Raw genomic sequence first — 16,710 nt, 5'->3', positions numbered from 1 at the left:
ACGAGATTCTTCTTGATTATGAAATTCTTCTGTCACTTGTCAGTCACCTCCTAGAAGACGCGGCACAGCAGAAGACATTCGCGTGATTAATTTACTGTATACCCGGCTGTTGGTACTGTAGTTATTTGTCTATGGTTGGTACTAGCCAAGAGGGCTTGATATATTTGAAGGCCTCTTGGTACTAGCGCAAGAAAACAAAATAGTCTCTGTTCAGTATGCCTTGTTTGGGGTATTAGGTTATGTTTGTAACATTATTTAGATTTTATTAATTATTCTGTAATTAGTTATTAAGGATTTCATTGATGTTCCGATTGTGAATTCAGAATGTCTGAAATCAAGGACTCAGCTTCAGTAAAAGTTATTTTGGATAATTTACAGGAAAATCCACATTGCCCGCATGGTAAATATTGTCGTGACTATATCGTTGTAATCAATTATAAAAACAGCAAAACACTTAAGGAACTGCCCTTGTTCTAGTGGTTGCATAATTATTTTGACCACATAATATTTCCGTATTTTATCGTCTTACAATTTCTTCACAATTGCGTTACCAGTATCAGACAATGGTAGGACGTGTTTTCTACTTGGCATCTAGTAGTCATACGTACTGTGAACAAAAGACAAATTGAGCGGAGCGGCGATGCCAATTTCACATGAGAATAAGGGTGGAAAGTTGCTGTGAATGCGGTGGCCAGCAGAGAGGCAGAATCGCAAACCTTGCATGTAAGCTTTTTGGTAGGCACATAGATGAAAAGCGAATTTTCTTAATATCGAGTATCAGTGACAGGTCAATTTTGGTTAGTTCAGGCTTTTGGTATGCCTTGCATATTGGCTACGCATTTTGGTTGGTACAATGGGGGATAATAGGGTTGTTACTGACACTGCATGAGGGCACTCACATGTGTGGAGGCTACCCAATAACAATTCATGACCTCCTTACGTCATCCCTGGGTCATGAATTGCGATTGACGAAGATCAAGCTGAGCCTACACACATGTGAGTTCGTCCGCGCATGGTCAAGTGCAACCTTATTTATCACTTACTGCAGGTGGGTATGGATAGATATCCGCCTTCCTTTGGTAACGCAATTATAAAGAATTACCTTAATTTTATATACCATTTTCTGCCTAATATGAGGCAGGAACATCTTACCTAATTTCCCACCTGTATTTTATAAGGCTTAAGTTAGTCATATTATATAACTAGCGAACTTCAAAATTCTTCTTTTACTTTTTAATTAAATATTACATTATGCAAATCTAGTCTTTCAGGTGAAGCTCCCTGGAAAGCAGATTTGAATATTTTCAAGGGAAAAATTGTTCCGGGGCCGGGTATCGATTTTTCCCTTGAAAATATTCAAATCTGCTTTCCAGGGAGCTTCACCTGAAAGACTAGATTTGCATAATATATACGTTACTGTGTTCGTTAACAGAAAACCACAATTCCAAGTCACACAGAGTTTGTGTGCACTCGTTGTGGGTCTCTGGCGTTTCGTCAGCCCATGCGAGTTGTGTGGATATAAAGGGAAAAGTTGAGACGGTGTCGGGTGGAGTTCCTGGGTAGCTCAGTGGTAGAGCGCTGGTACTTCAACCAGAGGTCCCGGGATCGATACCCGGCCCCGGAACAATTTTTCCCTTGAAAATATTCAAATATTACATTGTTTTTAACAGTTGGTAAAGCATATTATACAGAAGTACAGTAGGCTATGCTTCTCTCTTGGAAAGGTTAACTTAGTGTAGATTTGTTTCTTTGTGTAGCATGAGCAACCTATCAGCATTGTTATTTTCTGCAAGCGGTCACTTTATTTTCCGTTGTCACACTTCTGTCATATCATTACCTTCATACTCTTGTCTTGGCACTAATAATACATGGTTTGTTCTTTCAGGACCAACACTGCTATTTAAACGTATTTTCAATGGTGCTGAGAGGAGTTTCTTTGCATGTTCAGCATGCCGCGATCGTAAAGATTGCGGTTTTTTTCTGTGGGCTGATGGAAAGATGACGCCAACAAAGAAGAAAGCATGGGATTTGGAGCGAGAAAGACTTATTCCCAAAATAAACCACCCAGAACAATATAAAAAGTATAATATGTTACTTAAGATGTCTTCAGAACGTCGAGCATTCTGCCATACGTGTAACAATCTTCTATTAATTAGTGAAGTTGCAGAGAGTCATAAGGAACATGATGTACAAGTTGGTATTTCAAATCACCTTTTGAAACATCCGTCTGAGGTAATTGGATTGTCAAATAGGTTACCTCCCTGTAAAAAAAATGGTTTTCATAGCCAGTATGTCAGAGTTCTTGCGTGAATAAAGTATTATTTGAGATGACAATATTTATCTTCATATAAAATATGAATTTGCTAAAATACTTCTCTTGTTAATCCCCTAATAGTAAATAAAAATACAAAACATAACCAGATTAATGGCACAATCAAACAAATCTTGAAAGTCTCGTACATTGTTTCATATAAATAATTTATTTTAATTTTCAGTCTCCAAAAGTAATAATATTTTAATCTCAGTAATATATTTTTCAATAAAGTGATTTTGAAGCAAAACATCTCATTTACCCATATCAGTATACAGAGTCTATATGTCGCAACCTAATATATAATTTGATACGAATTATCTTTCTAAGTCAGACATTGACTGTCTTGAATAATACTCCAGACCAGTGAGTGGTTCCGAAACTTCTTGAAGGTACTACCCACTTTTGGGTAAACCCCTCCACTATGGTACTGATACTTAATCCCGTTCGAAAAATACAAATCCCTGTAAAACCGAAAATGATCATTTTACTCAAAACCAGTGGATACCATTCACCTTGTACTAATGTGCCAGTACTTGGAAGACAAGAAATCGAAATATGCAAATTTATTTCTAATTCTCTTGTTTTCTTAAACTGATCTTTGCTGATATATTTTTCGAACATTCAAACACTTTGGGTAGTAATTTGCAAGGCTTTCATTTCAAAACTTCCCAGTCTAAATACCGGTAACTAATTATTTAACTTTAATTCAATTTAAACAAAAAAACACTGTGTGCGTGCGTGCGCGCGCGCGTTTTTTTTTAATCATTAATAATATTTTCTGTTTACGAAAACTGGTATTTAAAAGTGATATAAATTTTAAAATATTTAAAAGAGATGGTATATTTTTAACGAGTGTGCTCTATTCTGTCTTTCCTACACCTGCATCCTTTAACTGAATTTGCAACCAAAAATAGAAATAATTTTGTAGATAATAATCACCAGTCATTTCTCTTAGCTTAATGTTTTCCTGTAAATACTAAGTTCCCTGTATCATTTTCAACTACTTACAAAAATAACGAAAAAAATTGTGTGTTGATTCTTTGTGTTCAGCACATGTTTTTGATTTCAAATAAAGAACCATTAATAATTGTTAATTTCTCTGATTGAGGTTCAGGCAGTACATCTCACGTGACGATGTGTCAGAGGGAGAATTGTTTGTATACATTTGAAGTCTGATTAATGTAATATGTCCTAACTAGCCAACAATGTATGCAATGGAGGTGAAAATCAATGGGCCTCCCTACACCATTACCCCCTGGCTTAGTTGCCTGCCTTATTGGTGTCACTTATGAAGTTCAAATCTGTCTTCGGACAGTTGACTAAACAACAACAATAATTGATAGAAAATAAAATTATTGTATTTCATGTGTATCATTTCCAGATAAAATTGGCTTGTAGATGTCGAGTATGAACAAAATCCAACCAATAGTTATTGTGGCTGCAAGGAAAGAAGCAATTTTATTGCGTATTGCTTATCATTTTATTGTGTATTGTTTATATTGTATATACTACTGTCACCGGGTGCTTGTCCACTTGCAGTGTAAATAAATACATACATACATACATACATACATACATACAACTTTTGACAGCTCTGTAACATATATTTTTGAACTCTATTTGCTCTTCAAATCACTCAGCCAATGGGAATGGATATCCCTCGCCTTTCTCATGTCACATAAAAATGGACGCAATATCACCACATAGATATATTCCCTAACTTTCCTTCCATGCTTATCTGCCTACTCACCCATCCTCCAGTTGACTCTCTGTCGTCAAGATGAGGGAAAAGGGACAATGCTGTTAGTTGCAACATCACCTTTCTGTACATTCCACATGCTTTACTGGAAATGTCAGGAGTTGCAATCTTTCTCTGTGACCACAATAGAAAAAATTGCTGTATACATCCAGCATATCTAAAATCACTTTGTTACCTGCGAAAATCTTGAAATTTATTTTTTGCAGCATGACAGAAAAGAAAAATATTGTTTTTTTTTTTGTGTCCATTGTCTGGGCTTTAACTGCGTAACTGCAAAAATTCTCATATAGTTTGATTTTACCTAGGTACAGTATGATATTTAGAGCAATTGGAGTTATGACATCAGAAAAAAACATGTTGTTTTCCAATGCCAGGCGTTTGACAATAAAGTCATTTGACCTCTTGCACTCAAATATTTTTCAAAGATATTATCATGGCCAGCCACTGAAGCACAAATTTTGAAGTGTTCCGAATCCATTTCTTGGTTTGAGTTGCACAATGGGCAGTTAGGGGACTGATATATTCCAATTCTGTGCAGGTGTTTGGCCAAACAATCATGGCCTGTTGCCAATCTAAATGCAGCTACAGACGATTTTCGTGGTAAATCGGGAATTAATTGTGGATTTTGATGCAGGGAGTTCCATTTTTTTCCCTTGAGATTGTGTTATCAAATTTTGTTTGTTAAAGTCTAAGTATGTAGATTTAATAAATCTTTTCACAGAGTAAAACGTAGATTTAGTAGCAGTGCTGCCCTTCTTTGCTAAAGCATCCGCATTCTCGTTTCCCAGGATTCCACAATGGGATGGTATCCATTGGAATACAATTCTTTTATTGAGTGATATTAATTGAGAGAGCATTTTAGTTATTTCTGCTGTTTGAGATGAAGGTGTGTGTTTAGAGACTATTGATAGTATAGAAAAAAACATAAGTAACTACTAAATTAATTAAAAGGTGCATCATGTTCTACTACTAATATAATTTATTTTTTTTCTGTTTAGAAGCGAATATCTGAAGTTTATATTGTAATTGTTTTCGTTTAGCTGTTGAAACCATTGGAGAGCGCCAAGAAGGAAGCCCAGTACTTGTTTACATCTCGTGCATCCAGAACCATTATAAATATCGCAAGTGATTTGGGAGCCACAAGACTTCTATGCTTGGGTACTCCTCGTGTGCACGAGCTTGTCTGTTCACAGTTATCAACACAGATGAGCAGTTTGTTGTTGGATATAGACCACAGATATGTGAGTAGTGAAATATATTCTGTACTCAGCTTTTTAGTGCCAACGGTGGCATAGTTTTCTATAAAATTATTACAACTACTAACAAGAACATAAATCGTAGGGATCTGCAGGCTAAAAAAAGACAAAATCATTCATCCCAATGATTAGAATTATTGAGATACTAACTTTCATATGTTTGTTAATTATTAAATACTGATAAAATTATAACAAATTATGTATCATAAAGGTGATTTTTACTATTTTGTTTAAAGTTGTTGGTGCTCTTCATTTCGTTGTGATAATCACCTGTTTTACTTTTTGACTTGAAAATGAGTAGCACACCATCAATAAAACCTTCGCGTAAGTGATTATTAGCCATTCGCCAGTACTGTCATAAGATGTAATGCTAGAGACATCAATGCTTTGCCAGCATTTTTTGACAGTATAATGTGGATGTATCCATGTTTCGTCTAAATACACAATATGCTTTCCTTCTATGCGATATTTAGCAATGTTTCTTAAATAACTGACCTTCCATGCTACAATATCATTTCTTTCAATCAAAATACATCTTGTATGACTTGAGGCTTTCCCGGCGTTTGATGTAGAATAACTCTTGTATTTCTACATTTTTTAAACCTAAATCCCATGTCTCGAATCACTTTTCATAGCGTTTCTCCCCACCTTGGAAATTTATTGTTTTTCTCGCATCCTTCAGTAATTTCTTCAATGTCAGAACTTCTTTCTGCACGGTATAAAATTCTTATATCTTTTTTCTTAAAATATATCGGCGCATATCATCTACAAGAATTAAAGGTTCCCTTCGTCTGTTCTTTCCTGATGATTCTAGCTTTTCATCTCCTGCACAGACTCTCTTTTTCCTGATTTTCTTTATTAGGCGCTCTGACCTGCCAATATAAATTACATAAAAATGTTTATTAGTATTAATTAAGTAAGTAATTTTAATATGTAATTAATTGAAATAAAATAAGCCTCACCTTTGATCACAGCTGCTTTTTTCGTTGCCTGATTTATAGGAAACAGATTTGTTTCTCTTCATCGCAAAATGCTATTATTTGCTTAATAATATTTCTTTCATTACTCCGTGCTACAGTATTCATATTGAGTTGACAACACTGGACTGCAAGTGCAAATAAACTGTCCCACAAGAAGGCTCAAAATTGTGAGTAGTGAGGGAGAGAAAGGGAGAGAGATAGAAATGCAGGGAGAGAAATGAATTACCGAGGCTAAGAAGGAATTAGGGTTCAGTTCGCATATCTTACGGGGGCCCAACAATAATTACGTTAATACATCTCGGAAAAAATTGGGCCAAATAACAGTTAATTTTTCCCTGTTTGCATTTATATCTTAACGTATGCTAAGAAAAAAAAACGCTTATTAAAAGCAGGTTTGCAGTTTCGCATACTGTGCTATTAGGTTTGTTCCAGCATGGTTCAGAATTGATTCTGAACTGCTTGTTCATACGCAGTAGCTCAACGTGCGTTCCAATAAGACTAGAACTGATTTCGAACCTAAACTGAACTCCCAGTTCTCTGTTCCAACGTACTTTAGAACTCATTCGGAATGAGTGAAATTGGTTCTCGATTAAGAGCAGGAACTGGGAATTCCTGTTGACGCATGCGCAGATGTTTTAATCTGAAATTATGGGTAAAAATGCTTCGAGACTAGGCAGGTTAAAATAAAAAAAAGTCATCATAAATGATTGGGACGGTGATCACAATTTAATTTAAGAAAAATTAAGTTTGGAAGATGAATATAATTTTAATATGAGAAGAAACTCCGAAGACCATGAAAGAACAGTTCAAAAAACGTTCCAACAATGTAATATCCCGAACTAGTTCTGATACCGTACACAACTGGCACATGCATTAAAAGAAATTCGGTATTAGTACGGAACGCGTTCTGAATTGCTTGCTGGAACAAACCTATTACTTACTTGAGAAATAATTACTGTATATTTATTTTGTTTTAGCACATGTTCAATAGCCCAAAACAATTCTGTTGGTTCAACTCATTCAATAATTATTTCTTTTCCAAAGAAGAGGGTTTAAGAGTATTATCAGAATTTCTAGAAGAGAATGGTGGTTGGGATATAGTATTAGTGATGGATCCTCCATTTGGTGGAAGAGTGGAACCATTAGCCAAAACTATTCAGGATATCATGCAACTTCACAGAAGACTTTGCCCTGGATTATGCAAAGACATGTTAGGTAGGTTTACTATTATTTTCATGTATTTATCTAGGAAAATCTATTAAAATAACTGATAAATCGAGGCAGCATCATCACTTTCTCAAATATTAAACCTGCAAATTAGCTGAAGACTAGCAGATATAAGTAGAATATTCTAGTCATAATTTAGGCATATTTTAAAATTTCTTCGGAATATGTATGATAACACTTTCTTGTATTCAATTCTAATGTACCTTGTTTACATATTTCGACCTATTTATGGGTCATCCTCAGAACTGGTCGTTGTTGGTCTTGGCGCCTCTTGTTGTTTCCTGTGAGGGTGTGTTCGTGTGGTATAGTGTAGTGTCAAAGAGTGTGTGTGTTCTGAAATTGAGTTGTGTGTTGAGACGACAATGATCAGTTCTGAGGATGACCCATAAACAGGTCGAAACATGTAAACAAGGTACATTAGAATTTAACATAAGAAAGTCTTATCATACATATTCCGAAGTGATACAGTGTTAAAAGTTGTGTAATCAAGATGTATATGTTAAAATTTCTGTTAAAATTTCAGTTAAAGCACACTACAGACAGTTTAAAGACACGTTATTGTAAGTAAGACCTTTTTCTTTCTTTGCAGTACTGTGGATTTTTCCTTATTTCATGGAACCACAAATCTTAGCAAGCTGTCCTGATTTTACAATGCTCGATTACAAAGTGGATTACGAAAATCATTCTTTATTTGCTTCAGGTATGTAGTTAGTTATATTATAGTAACGTCTGTCCTTAAAGTATCCAGCCATTTAATATTTAAAAAAATGCGTACCTTGGACAATGGCACCTTAGTCCCCTTCAAAATACCCTCTTTCTCAATGGCGAATTTACCTTTAGGAAAAGTCAGAATTTGCATGGAACCAAATTTGGGATGTATATAGGTTGGCAGACCTAGGTAATGCAATGTTTTGAGAGAAGAGAAAAAATACTTGCAAAAGCCATGAAAAATGAGTAAGTACACAGTTATGATTAAACTGCTCAGTCAGTAGAGCATTGGCATGCGTAGCCAAAGGTCCTGGGTTCGATACCTGCCCCCAGAATAATTTTTTCCTTGAAATTGTTCAGTGTCATTATTTTGTAGTTTAACAGTGTTCCTGTTTTTGAATAGGTCCTCAAGGCCGCAAGCACGGATCTCCTGTTAGGATATTCACAAATGCAAATCCTGAAGATATTTCACTTCCAGAAGACGAGGGTTATTGGTTCTGTAACATCTGTCGACGTTGGGTCAGTGAAGAAAATAAGCACTGCATGAAGTGTAATGAATGCACTTCCAAGGTGACTGCTCACTTCAATTTAAACAGTACAACTAAGTAGATAAGTTTGGCATGTATTGTGTATGTGATGTGCATATGTATATGGCAGAATCTAAATTTAATGGACTAGCAGTCATGCAGCATTACAAACTACCTATATAGAGTTAATCAACGAGAAGTGGTTGGTATAGACATGTGTTACATTATTAAGTCCACTATTAAAATATCGTGCAAATATAAAATATTGTCAAACTCTTAAGGTACGATCACACGTCGCTACTTTTGCAGCACTGATGTACAAAAAACTGCGCAACTCTCGTACTGCGACATGTGAACAACGGTGCAACCCGAAAAGTAGCGGCTGCCGAACCTGCTGCCCGCTACTTTTCCATGCTGCGCGCAGCTTAAAAGTAGCAACGTGTGAACAGGATTCTCAGGGTTGCAGCCGCAGCATTTTTGATATCGGTCTTCCTGAAACTTTTGCTGCGGTTGCTACCAGTGTTGCCACTCAAATGTGCCAATGATTTTTTATTGTTTGGATATATTTTAATGTTAGATGTGATGAAAATGAATTATTTGTAACTGTTATTAAATGCACAACACAGTCTGAGCATACTTGCTGACGATATAATTCACTTTTTTAATTTTCTTCAAACAGGAGGGTTGCCAACATTGATTACGTGAATATGATGTTGGTTATCATTTAAGTATATAGGCGTTTTTAAAAGCTTTATAGTAAAAATAATGCCAATTTATGAATACTTGTTAGGACAGAAAAGCAAATAATAGATAAATAAGGTTTCGCATGAGTTTATTAATAATGCGAACATAACCAGAAAATGTATATTGAGAACTCAACACGGAGATGGAAACCTGCAGCATGACTGCGGCTGCAAAAGTAGCGCCTTGTGTGTGAACAGACTCGCAACCTCTAGTTGCAACTTTTGCTGCACTCGGGTTGCACGAAAAGTAGCGTGCAGTGCACTACTTTTGGCTTACGTGTGAACACGACACGCAACTTTTGCAGCTGCAGTACAAAAGTTGCGCAGCAAAGGTAGCGACGTGTGACCATACCTTTAAAAAGACATTGTTAGCGAGTTTGACTTCACAGGGATTTTGTTGAGATTCTGCTTCAGCCAGCCAATACAAACCCTCGCACGAGTTTTAGAATCCGAAATTAGCATGGTCTTTGAAATGGCATGAAGAACCCACTCCCACAACAATTCATTTATTTCCACATAATCAGCTGTTTTCTGTTTCATTTTTGTCACCATTGTTGATCGCAAGCCATTCACTCATGATACGGTCTTTATTTTTAAAAGTGTTACACCTAAGGTTTCCACAACTGAACTTCAACTTTATTTTCCATACACTTCGTTTCTCATTTTCCTTTAACTCGACAACTTTTACTTCATCACTTAATGATAGTGCCATATTTTTACGTGACTTTTTTTTTTTTCTATCACGAAATCACTACACTTGCGTTCTGGCGAGCTATGACAGTATACGGGCGTCAAATATTGAAAATTTTTGAAGGGACTCGTCAACAGGATAATAAAATTTATTACCACCAGACCAACACACCCTCGCACCCTCTGGAATTTTGGAAAGAAAACTTGTTTTATCTCAGTGATTTACATATTTCGTACATTCCTTGAAATTACACACTGTTTCAAAATACAGTTTACATTAAAATAGCATTTCCAAAATACGTTTTGAACAGTAGCAGACAGTTTCCATTTTGTTCAGGAAAAATTACACGTAGAACATACGAATTTCTCTGGGACCAATAAATTGTTCCAAAATAGACAGGATTCCAGATTATTCAGGTTCCGATTTGAACAGGTTTCACTGTATATGATTTTTTTAGACATCTATCATTATATTTTAAGCTTCTTTTCTTAAAAAACAACGTCAATCCTTGTCTAAAAGTTTGTGTTATTGTGCATGTCACTTGAAGACTTGCTCAATCCGTAGACCTTTGGATAAAAAACTAGCCCAATCCTTTCATAAAAATGGACTGAACACTCTTCAATTCATCGCACATAACCATGTATGTCAATGTAGTAATTTTCTTCTGTTTACAGGATGGCAGAACATATGTGCATTGCGATGAATGTAAGAGATGTGTGAAACCGACATGGGAACATTGTGGAACTTGTAATCGATGTTGTCTACCAAGTCATAAGTGTGGAGAGTTTGCTCCGTCACAGTTGTGTTTTAACTGTGGACAGCCTGGTCACAAGAAACATGACTGTTCTACTTTCAGCATCGGTGCTGCCATTACTGTCAAGAAGGTATGTAATGTGTTCGATTTATTTGCAACGTCCATAGATCTGACCGTATCTCACCTTCACTAAATATGCTGTCCTGGGTCCGTCTCAAAGAGTGAAGAACTATTCACTCTCTCATTTTAGTCTCCAATATTCTTCAAAACTCTAACTCTAGCTACTTAGCTTCTCGTTTTCAACATTTGTCCTCATATCACAAAATAAATACTCACTCACAATACCATATCACATTCTCCATTCCTAAACACAGAACATCCTTCTACTCTTCATCTTTTACAGTCTCTGCAGCTCATCTCTGGAACACTCTACCACAACATGTCAGACACTGTCGGACATTGTCTAGTTTCAAAAATAAACTAAAATTTGCATTTTTTCAATTCTGATTCCTTTTAGTTATAAGCCCTTTTCTCTGCGATAGTTTTGTAAAAATATATAAATATCTTTTTTCTTCCTTTCCCCTTTTTGTTCTCTTGATCGCCAGATGAATTTATTAGCATACCCTTTTTATTGTGAATTTTATTTAATTTTCATATTTCTTTTCTTTTTTATTATTTTATTACATTCCATTCTGTTATATTCTTCCTTACATTCTTCATATTAACTATTTGTACTGAATGAGTTGCTTTTACTATATTTCAATGTATTTTACTTTCTTTTTTTTCTATTATGGTATTATTTTCATGTTGTTTAGTGTCGATTTAGTATGCTATTATCATTATTTTTTGTAATATGTTAGTATTCTGTTCTTCAACTTTTTGTTAAATTTTTCACTGATTGTATACTTTGTGACCTGGTAGAGTGTAAGAGAAGACCCTATGGCCTTAACTCTGCCAGTATAAATAAAAAATTATTATTATTATTATTATTATTATTATTATTATTATTATTATTATGTTTCGTGTTATTGCTGTAATTGAAATAAATAAAAAATATTTAATTTTCTATATCTTTATGAGGTGGAACTACAGTATGTTATAATGCATTGTAACACATCTTTATGGAAGATGACTAGAATATTACTATAAAATATAAAATTTGCTAAGTGAAGAGTACCTTTATTTTAAGTAGTATCTTCAAAATCGTAAAATCCAGGTTTCACTATACTGCATTGCATACTGACATGTGAAGTACTCCAGGCTATAGTCCGGATCAGCTTACTTCAAACCCTAAGGGTGAAACCTAACCATTTTTCCCCCATTACTACATATGCTAGTGGATTGTGGTGATTTTCTAGTTTACAGGTTGAATTTTCTTTTGCCAACTTCGTTTCGAATTTCGATACTAACAAATACTACAAATGGTAGTGATTTTGTAACTGGTATGTTGGCAGCTGAGACAAATATCGACAATATTTCTCGGTACTGGAGTTCCATGAAATTAAAATTGTACTAGATTTCTGAGCTGGTTACTGGAAGCTAGTGAAATTTGAACATACTAATAATTAATTAATATTAATACATATTAGTTATTTTATGTGTTGCATTGTGGTTATAATTCAAGATTATAGTCTGGTAAGTTTTCTAAGTTAGTACTAATAATTTCATGTGGTCAAATAAAATACATTTTTAGGTTAGGTCTCGTGAGCCAATTGTTTAGTCAAACCAATGAATTTCGTATTTGCCAGACAAAATACTGTACTTGACATGTTGATCCCTTTCCCGTATAGGTTGCCTATGAAAATATGAAAGTATTGAATTATTTAGAATAACCTTCCAACATAAGTACGGTAAGTACATAAGTCATTGAGTACGTAGGATCGTGTGATATCTGGTAACAGTTGGCAACACTGACAAGACGGCAATATTTACTGTTTAGGAAGTGTTCTTATTGACCCTCACTATACATAATGTTTGAGCTTAGGCCAGGGCTGACTGTGAGCTTTATTTATTAATAAATTCTATTATTAAATTAAATTCTTTATTAATTATTCTACCCATCCATTTTATTTATTAAGGTAGGAATATTTGTGCAGAATAATAAACAGTGTCGTAGTATTGACACAAAATTCATTATAATTCTATTCCAGTAGGATTTCCGACTTCACTTATTTTGCCTGACAAATATGCCTAAATTATAATTTTTGCAATAAATTCATAACAGCATACTGATTAAAATTAAATGCCTATGTTGAAATGTAACATTTTCTAAACTATAAAATTATGTTAACCATATATGGCATAGTTTTGTACGTAATTAATAAGCACTTATCTTTAATAGGATTGCAACACCCAGTTACAAACAGTACGAGCAAGAAAACGGAGAAGACCAAACACAACTGACCTGATGTGTGGTGGAAGAGGAAAACAAATTTCTGCAACTGATTTTAACAAAAGACAAAAACTAAAAACTGTGCATAATAAAAAACCAAAACAAGATTTGAAGAAAGTGATAAAGAAAAAATCTAAGTTGAGGACTAAAATGAAAAAGAAGTTACAGCTGTGAGTTGTTGGTTGTGTTTAAAGAATTGGACTTAAAAAATATTGTACATATGTCACGTATGAATGGTAAGCATTCATTGTACCTTTGAATTACTTGGCATTCAGGCTGAAATATTTTTTTTAAGTTGTACTGTAACTAGAATTCAGACTGTTACATTTGTATTAAAATAAAATATTCACTGCTAAATTAATTTGTTGTTGTTTTCTAATGCCAGGCGTTTGACAATAAAGTCATTTGACCTCTTGCACTCCAATATTTTTCAAAGATATTATCATGACCAGCCAGTGAAGCACAGATTTTGAGGTGTTCCGAATCCATTTCTTGGTTTGAGTTGCACAATGGGCAGTTAGGGGACTGATATATTCCAATTCTATGCAGATGCTTGGCCAAACAATCATGGCCTGTTGCCAATCTAAATGCAGCTACAGACGATTTGCGTGGTAAATCGGGAATTAACTGTGGATTTTGATGCAGAGAGTTCCATTTTTTCCCTTGAGATTGTGTTATCAAATTTTGTTTGTTGAAGTCTAAGTATGTAGATTTAATAAATCTTTTTACAGAGTAATACGTAGATTTAGCAACAGGTCTGTAAGTAGCAGTGCTGCCCTTCTTTGCTAAAGCATCCGCATTCTCGTTTCCCAGGATTCCACAATGGAATGGTATCCATTGGAATACAATTCTTTTATTGAGTGATATTAATTGAGAGAGCATTTTAGTTATTTCTGCTGTTTGAGATGAAGGTGTGTGTTTAGAGACGATTGATAGAATAGCTGCTTTGGAGTCTGACAATATAACTGCATTCCTAAATTTATTGATGTGGCATAGAAGATTCCTGAGACATTCACTCATTGCAATGATTTCACCATCAAAACTTGTTGTTCCATATCCAAGAGATCTATAAAGTGAGAAGAGACAGCACGTAACACCTGCACCAGCACCTTGTTCTCTGGAGATCAAGGATCCGTCGGTGTATAAATGAAGCCAATATTTACAATTTTGTTCGATTCATATATGCAGACAAGAACTGGAACACAATGAAACACAGATTTATTTCTTATAAAAAGTTGGACTTAGAACAGCCTGGTTCTCAGCCATCAATATGTAGCCACTGGAAGACAGACTATCTTCATATCAAGAAAGAATATGGCTGCAACATGTATCCAGAATGTCACCAAACAGGATACCAGAAGTATTCTTACAGTATCGCCCACAAGGACGTCGAAGACCAGGAGTCCACAGAAAGACTTGTACACCCTGTTTAGCTGAGACCGAAACCGTCAAATTGGCCTAATTTCGTGCATGATGTATAATGATGATGGTGATTTATATAGGGAAGAGGCTAGATGTTAAATCAGGACCTATTCAAAAACAAGGAACACTGTTAAACTACACAATAATGACTCAATAATTTCAAGGGAAAAATTATTCTGGGGCCAGATATCGAACCCAGGACCTTTGGCTAAGCATGCCAACGCTCTACCGACTGAGCAGTTTAATCATAACCGTGTACTCACTCATTTTTCATGGCTTTTGCAAGTATTTTTTCTCTTCTCTCAAAACATTGAATTACCCAGGTCTGCCAGCTCATATACATCGCAAATTTGGTTCCATGCAACTTTTGACTTTTCCTAAAGCTAAATTCGCCGTTGAGAAGCTGGCTTTGAGTTATAGAGAAGACTATCATAGCAAATTCAGACTTAATGAAGAGAATATGGTGTGGTTAGCTGAACATTATGTTTTGGAATGACAAAAGTGAAACAAGAGGCAGTGCTTTGACTATGAAGCAGAAAATGAATTTATTCATTCTGTAAAAGATGTAGGATTTGAAATAAGTATAGGAAGAATAGAATAGTTTAACATTCGAGTTTGCAAAACAGCATCATGCAGGAGGAAATAATACAAAAATTCAATTTGTGGATAAAATTTTCCAGAGATAACACTGAACAAGCTGAATTATACTAGGTGCAATGATACAATTTCCATGTCCACTGGGTGTATATTCGCATCCATTAGTCATTTAGACTAGTAAATTTTTCGTACAGTACTGTGTTCTATAATTTCCAGTTTTTTACGCAAGCAACATAATGATTCCTTAGAGCAAACCAGCAGAGAGTCAGTTTTATATTTTATTTTTATTTAGTTTTCTCTGAATTATAAAAATGCAATCATATCAGCTTTAGAAACTGATGACTATGAAAGTGATAGAATAAAAATTGAAGAACCAATTTAATAATTGATATAACCTATCAGGAAATTGTTACAGTTCTTACACCAATCACACATGTAATACTTTTAGTTGAAAGTAAATGAAGAGTCCACTGCAAGAATGATGGATGTCATTTGGAATACATTTTGCAGGAGAAGCAATTGAAAGTTTGAAATGCTTAGTGCTCAAAGCTTAATTGTGATTTTCCGATCATTACTGGACAATGACTATCAGTGTTTATGCCATATAACTCAGTATGTACATTCTATATGTCTTAAGCTATTGCATTGACAGTCTTGGTTCATTTTCGACAAGAAAGTGACATCCATCATTCTTGCAGTGGACCCTTCAAATGTTTTTATTCTTTCTTTGCAAATTCCAAAAAATTCGGGAGTCATTTCTTTCATGCAATTCCTACTCACTAGCTTGATTCGTAGTCATTTTCAATTTAATTAAAAATTCTTCGCAGTCCTCTTTTAAGTGGAAAATTTCGTAGACAAGAGTACACAGGGTAATAAGATAAATCAGTAAGTGAAATTTAAAGATCTTTAAAAATTAGTATTTCATTTTAACATCATCTTATATCGAGGTATCCATTTCTGTGGGAAATCTTACATACAAAAATATATCAGAATTGACGAAATATTGAAGAATCATATCAATATATATATATATATATATATATATATATATATATATATATATATAAAGCTGAAAACTGGTTTTATATTATATATTGACATCATTTTTGCAACACTGCACAATTTAGATCAATGAGTCTTGGTATTCAGAGAGAAGTTCACAGCGAGATCCTTAATGCATTCTCTATGCATATTTCAACAGACAGCAAAGAATACAAACAACAAGAATACATTCCTGCTTTGAATAGTAAGTAGCACTTCTTTCCCACAATGGAGACTATTGTCATGCATTTCTTTGAAATAGAATTAAAGTATCAAGAGACCCATATTGTGGTTCCCTG

The 16,710-nt window shown here is 34.7% G+C and overlaps 1 protein-coding gene across 2 annotated transcripts; it reads left to right on the top strand.

The window, feature by feature from the left end:
• The first annotated feature begins 1 nt into the window (after position 1).
• LOC138697583 (rRNA N6-adenosine-methyltransferase ZCCHC4) lies at positions 2 to 13,712 on the top strand. Of its 2 annotated transcripts, none has more exons than XM_069822951.1 (8): positions 2 to 134; positions 1,886 to 2,232; positions 5,114 to 5,314; positions 7,287 to 7,524; positions 8,126 to 8,236; positions 8,648 to 8,814; positions 10,880 to 11,089; positions 13,301 to 13,712. In XM_069822951.1, exons 2-8 carry the CDS (start codon positions 1,999 to 2,001, stop codon positions 13,523 to 13,525), a joined length of 1,386 nt encoding a protein of 461 aa, XP_069679052.1. In that variant the 5' UTR covers positions 2 to 134; positions 1,886 to 1,998; the 3' UTR covers positions 13,526 to 13,712. The 2 variants fall into 2 exon arrangements, with proteins under 2 accessions (XP_069679052.1, XP_069679051.1); XM_069822950.1 differs by lacking the exon at positions 2 to 134 and adding an exon at positions 220 to 400.
• The last annotated feature ends 2,998 nt before the right edge of the window (positions 13,713 to 16,710 follow it).

This window comes from Periplaneta americana, chromosome 4, assembly GCF_040183065.1.
Source record: "Periplaneta americana isolate PAMFEO1 chromosome 4, P.americana_PAMFEO1_priV1, whole genome shotgun sequence".
In the NCBI taxonomy this organism is placed as follows: domain Eukaryota; kingdom Metazoa; phylum Arthropoda; class Insecta; order Blattodea; family Blattidae; genus Periplaneta; species Periplaneta americana.
This window is presented reverse-complemented; position numbering and strand designations above follow the sequence as displayed.

Excerpts from the sequence above, each read along its gene's own strand:
- LOC138697583 (XM_069822950.1), top strand. The coding sequence starts at position 325 with ATGTCTGAAATCAAGGACTCAGCTTCAGTAAAAGTTATTTTGGATAAT. Across the intron at positions 8,237-8,647 it reads TCATTCTTTATTTGCTTCAG|GTCCTCAAGGCCGCAAGCAC; the intron begins GTATGTAGTTAG and ends GTTTTTGAATAG. Across the intron at positions 8,815-10,879 it reads GTAATGAATGCACTTCCAAG|GATGGCAGAACATATGTGCA; the intron begins GTGACTGCTCAC and ends TTCTGTTTACAG.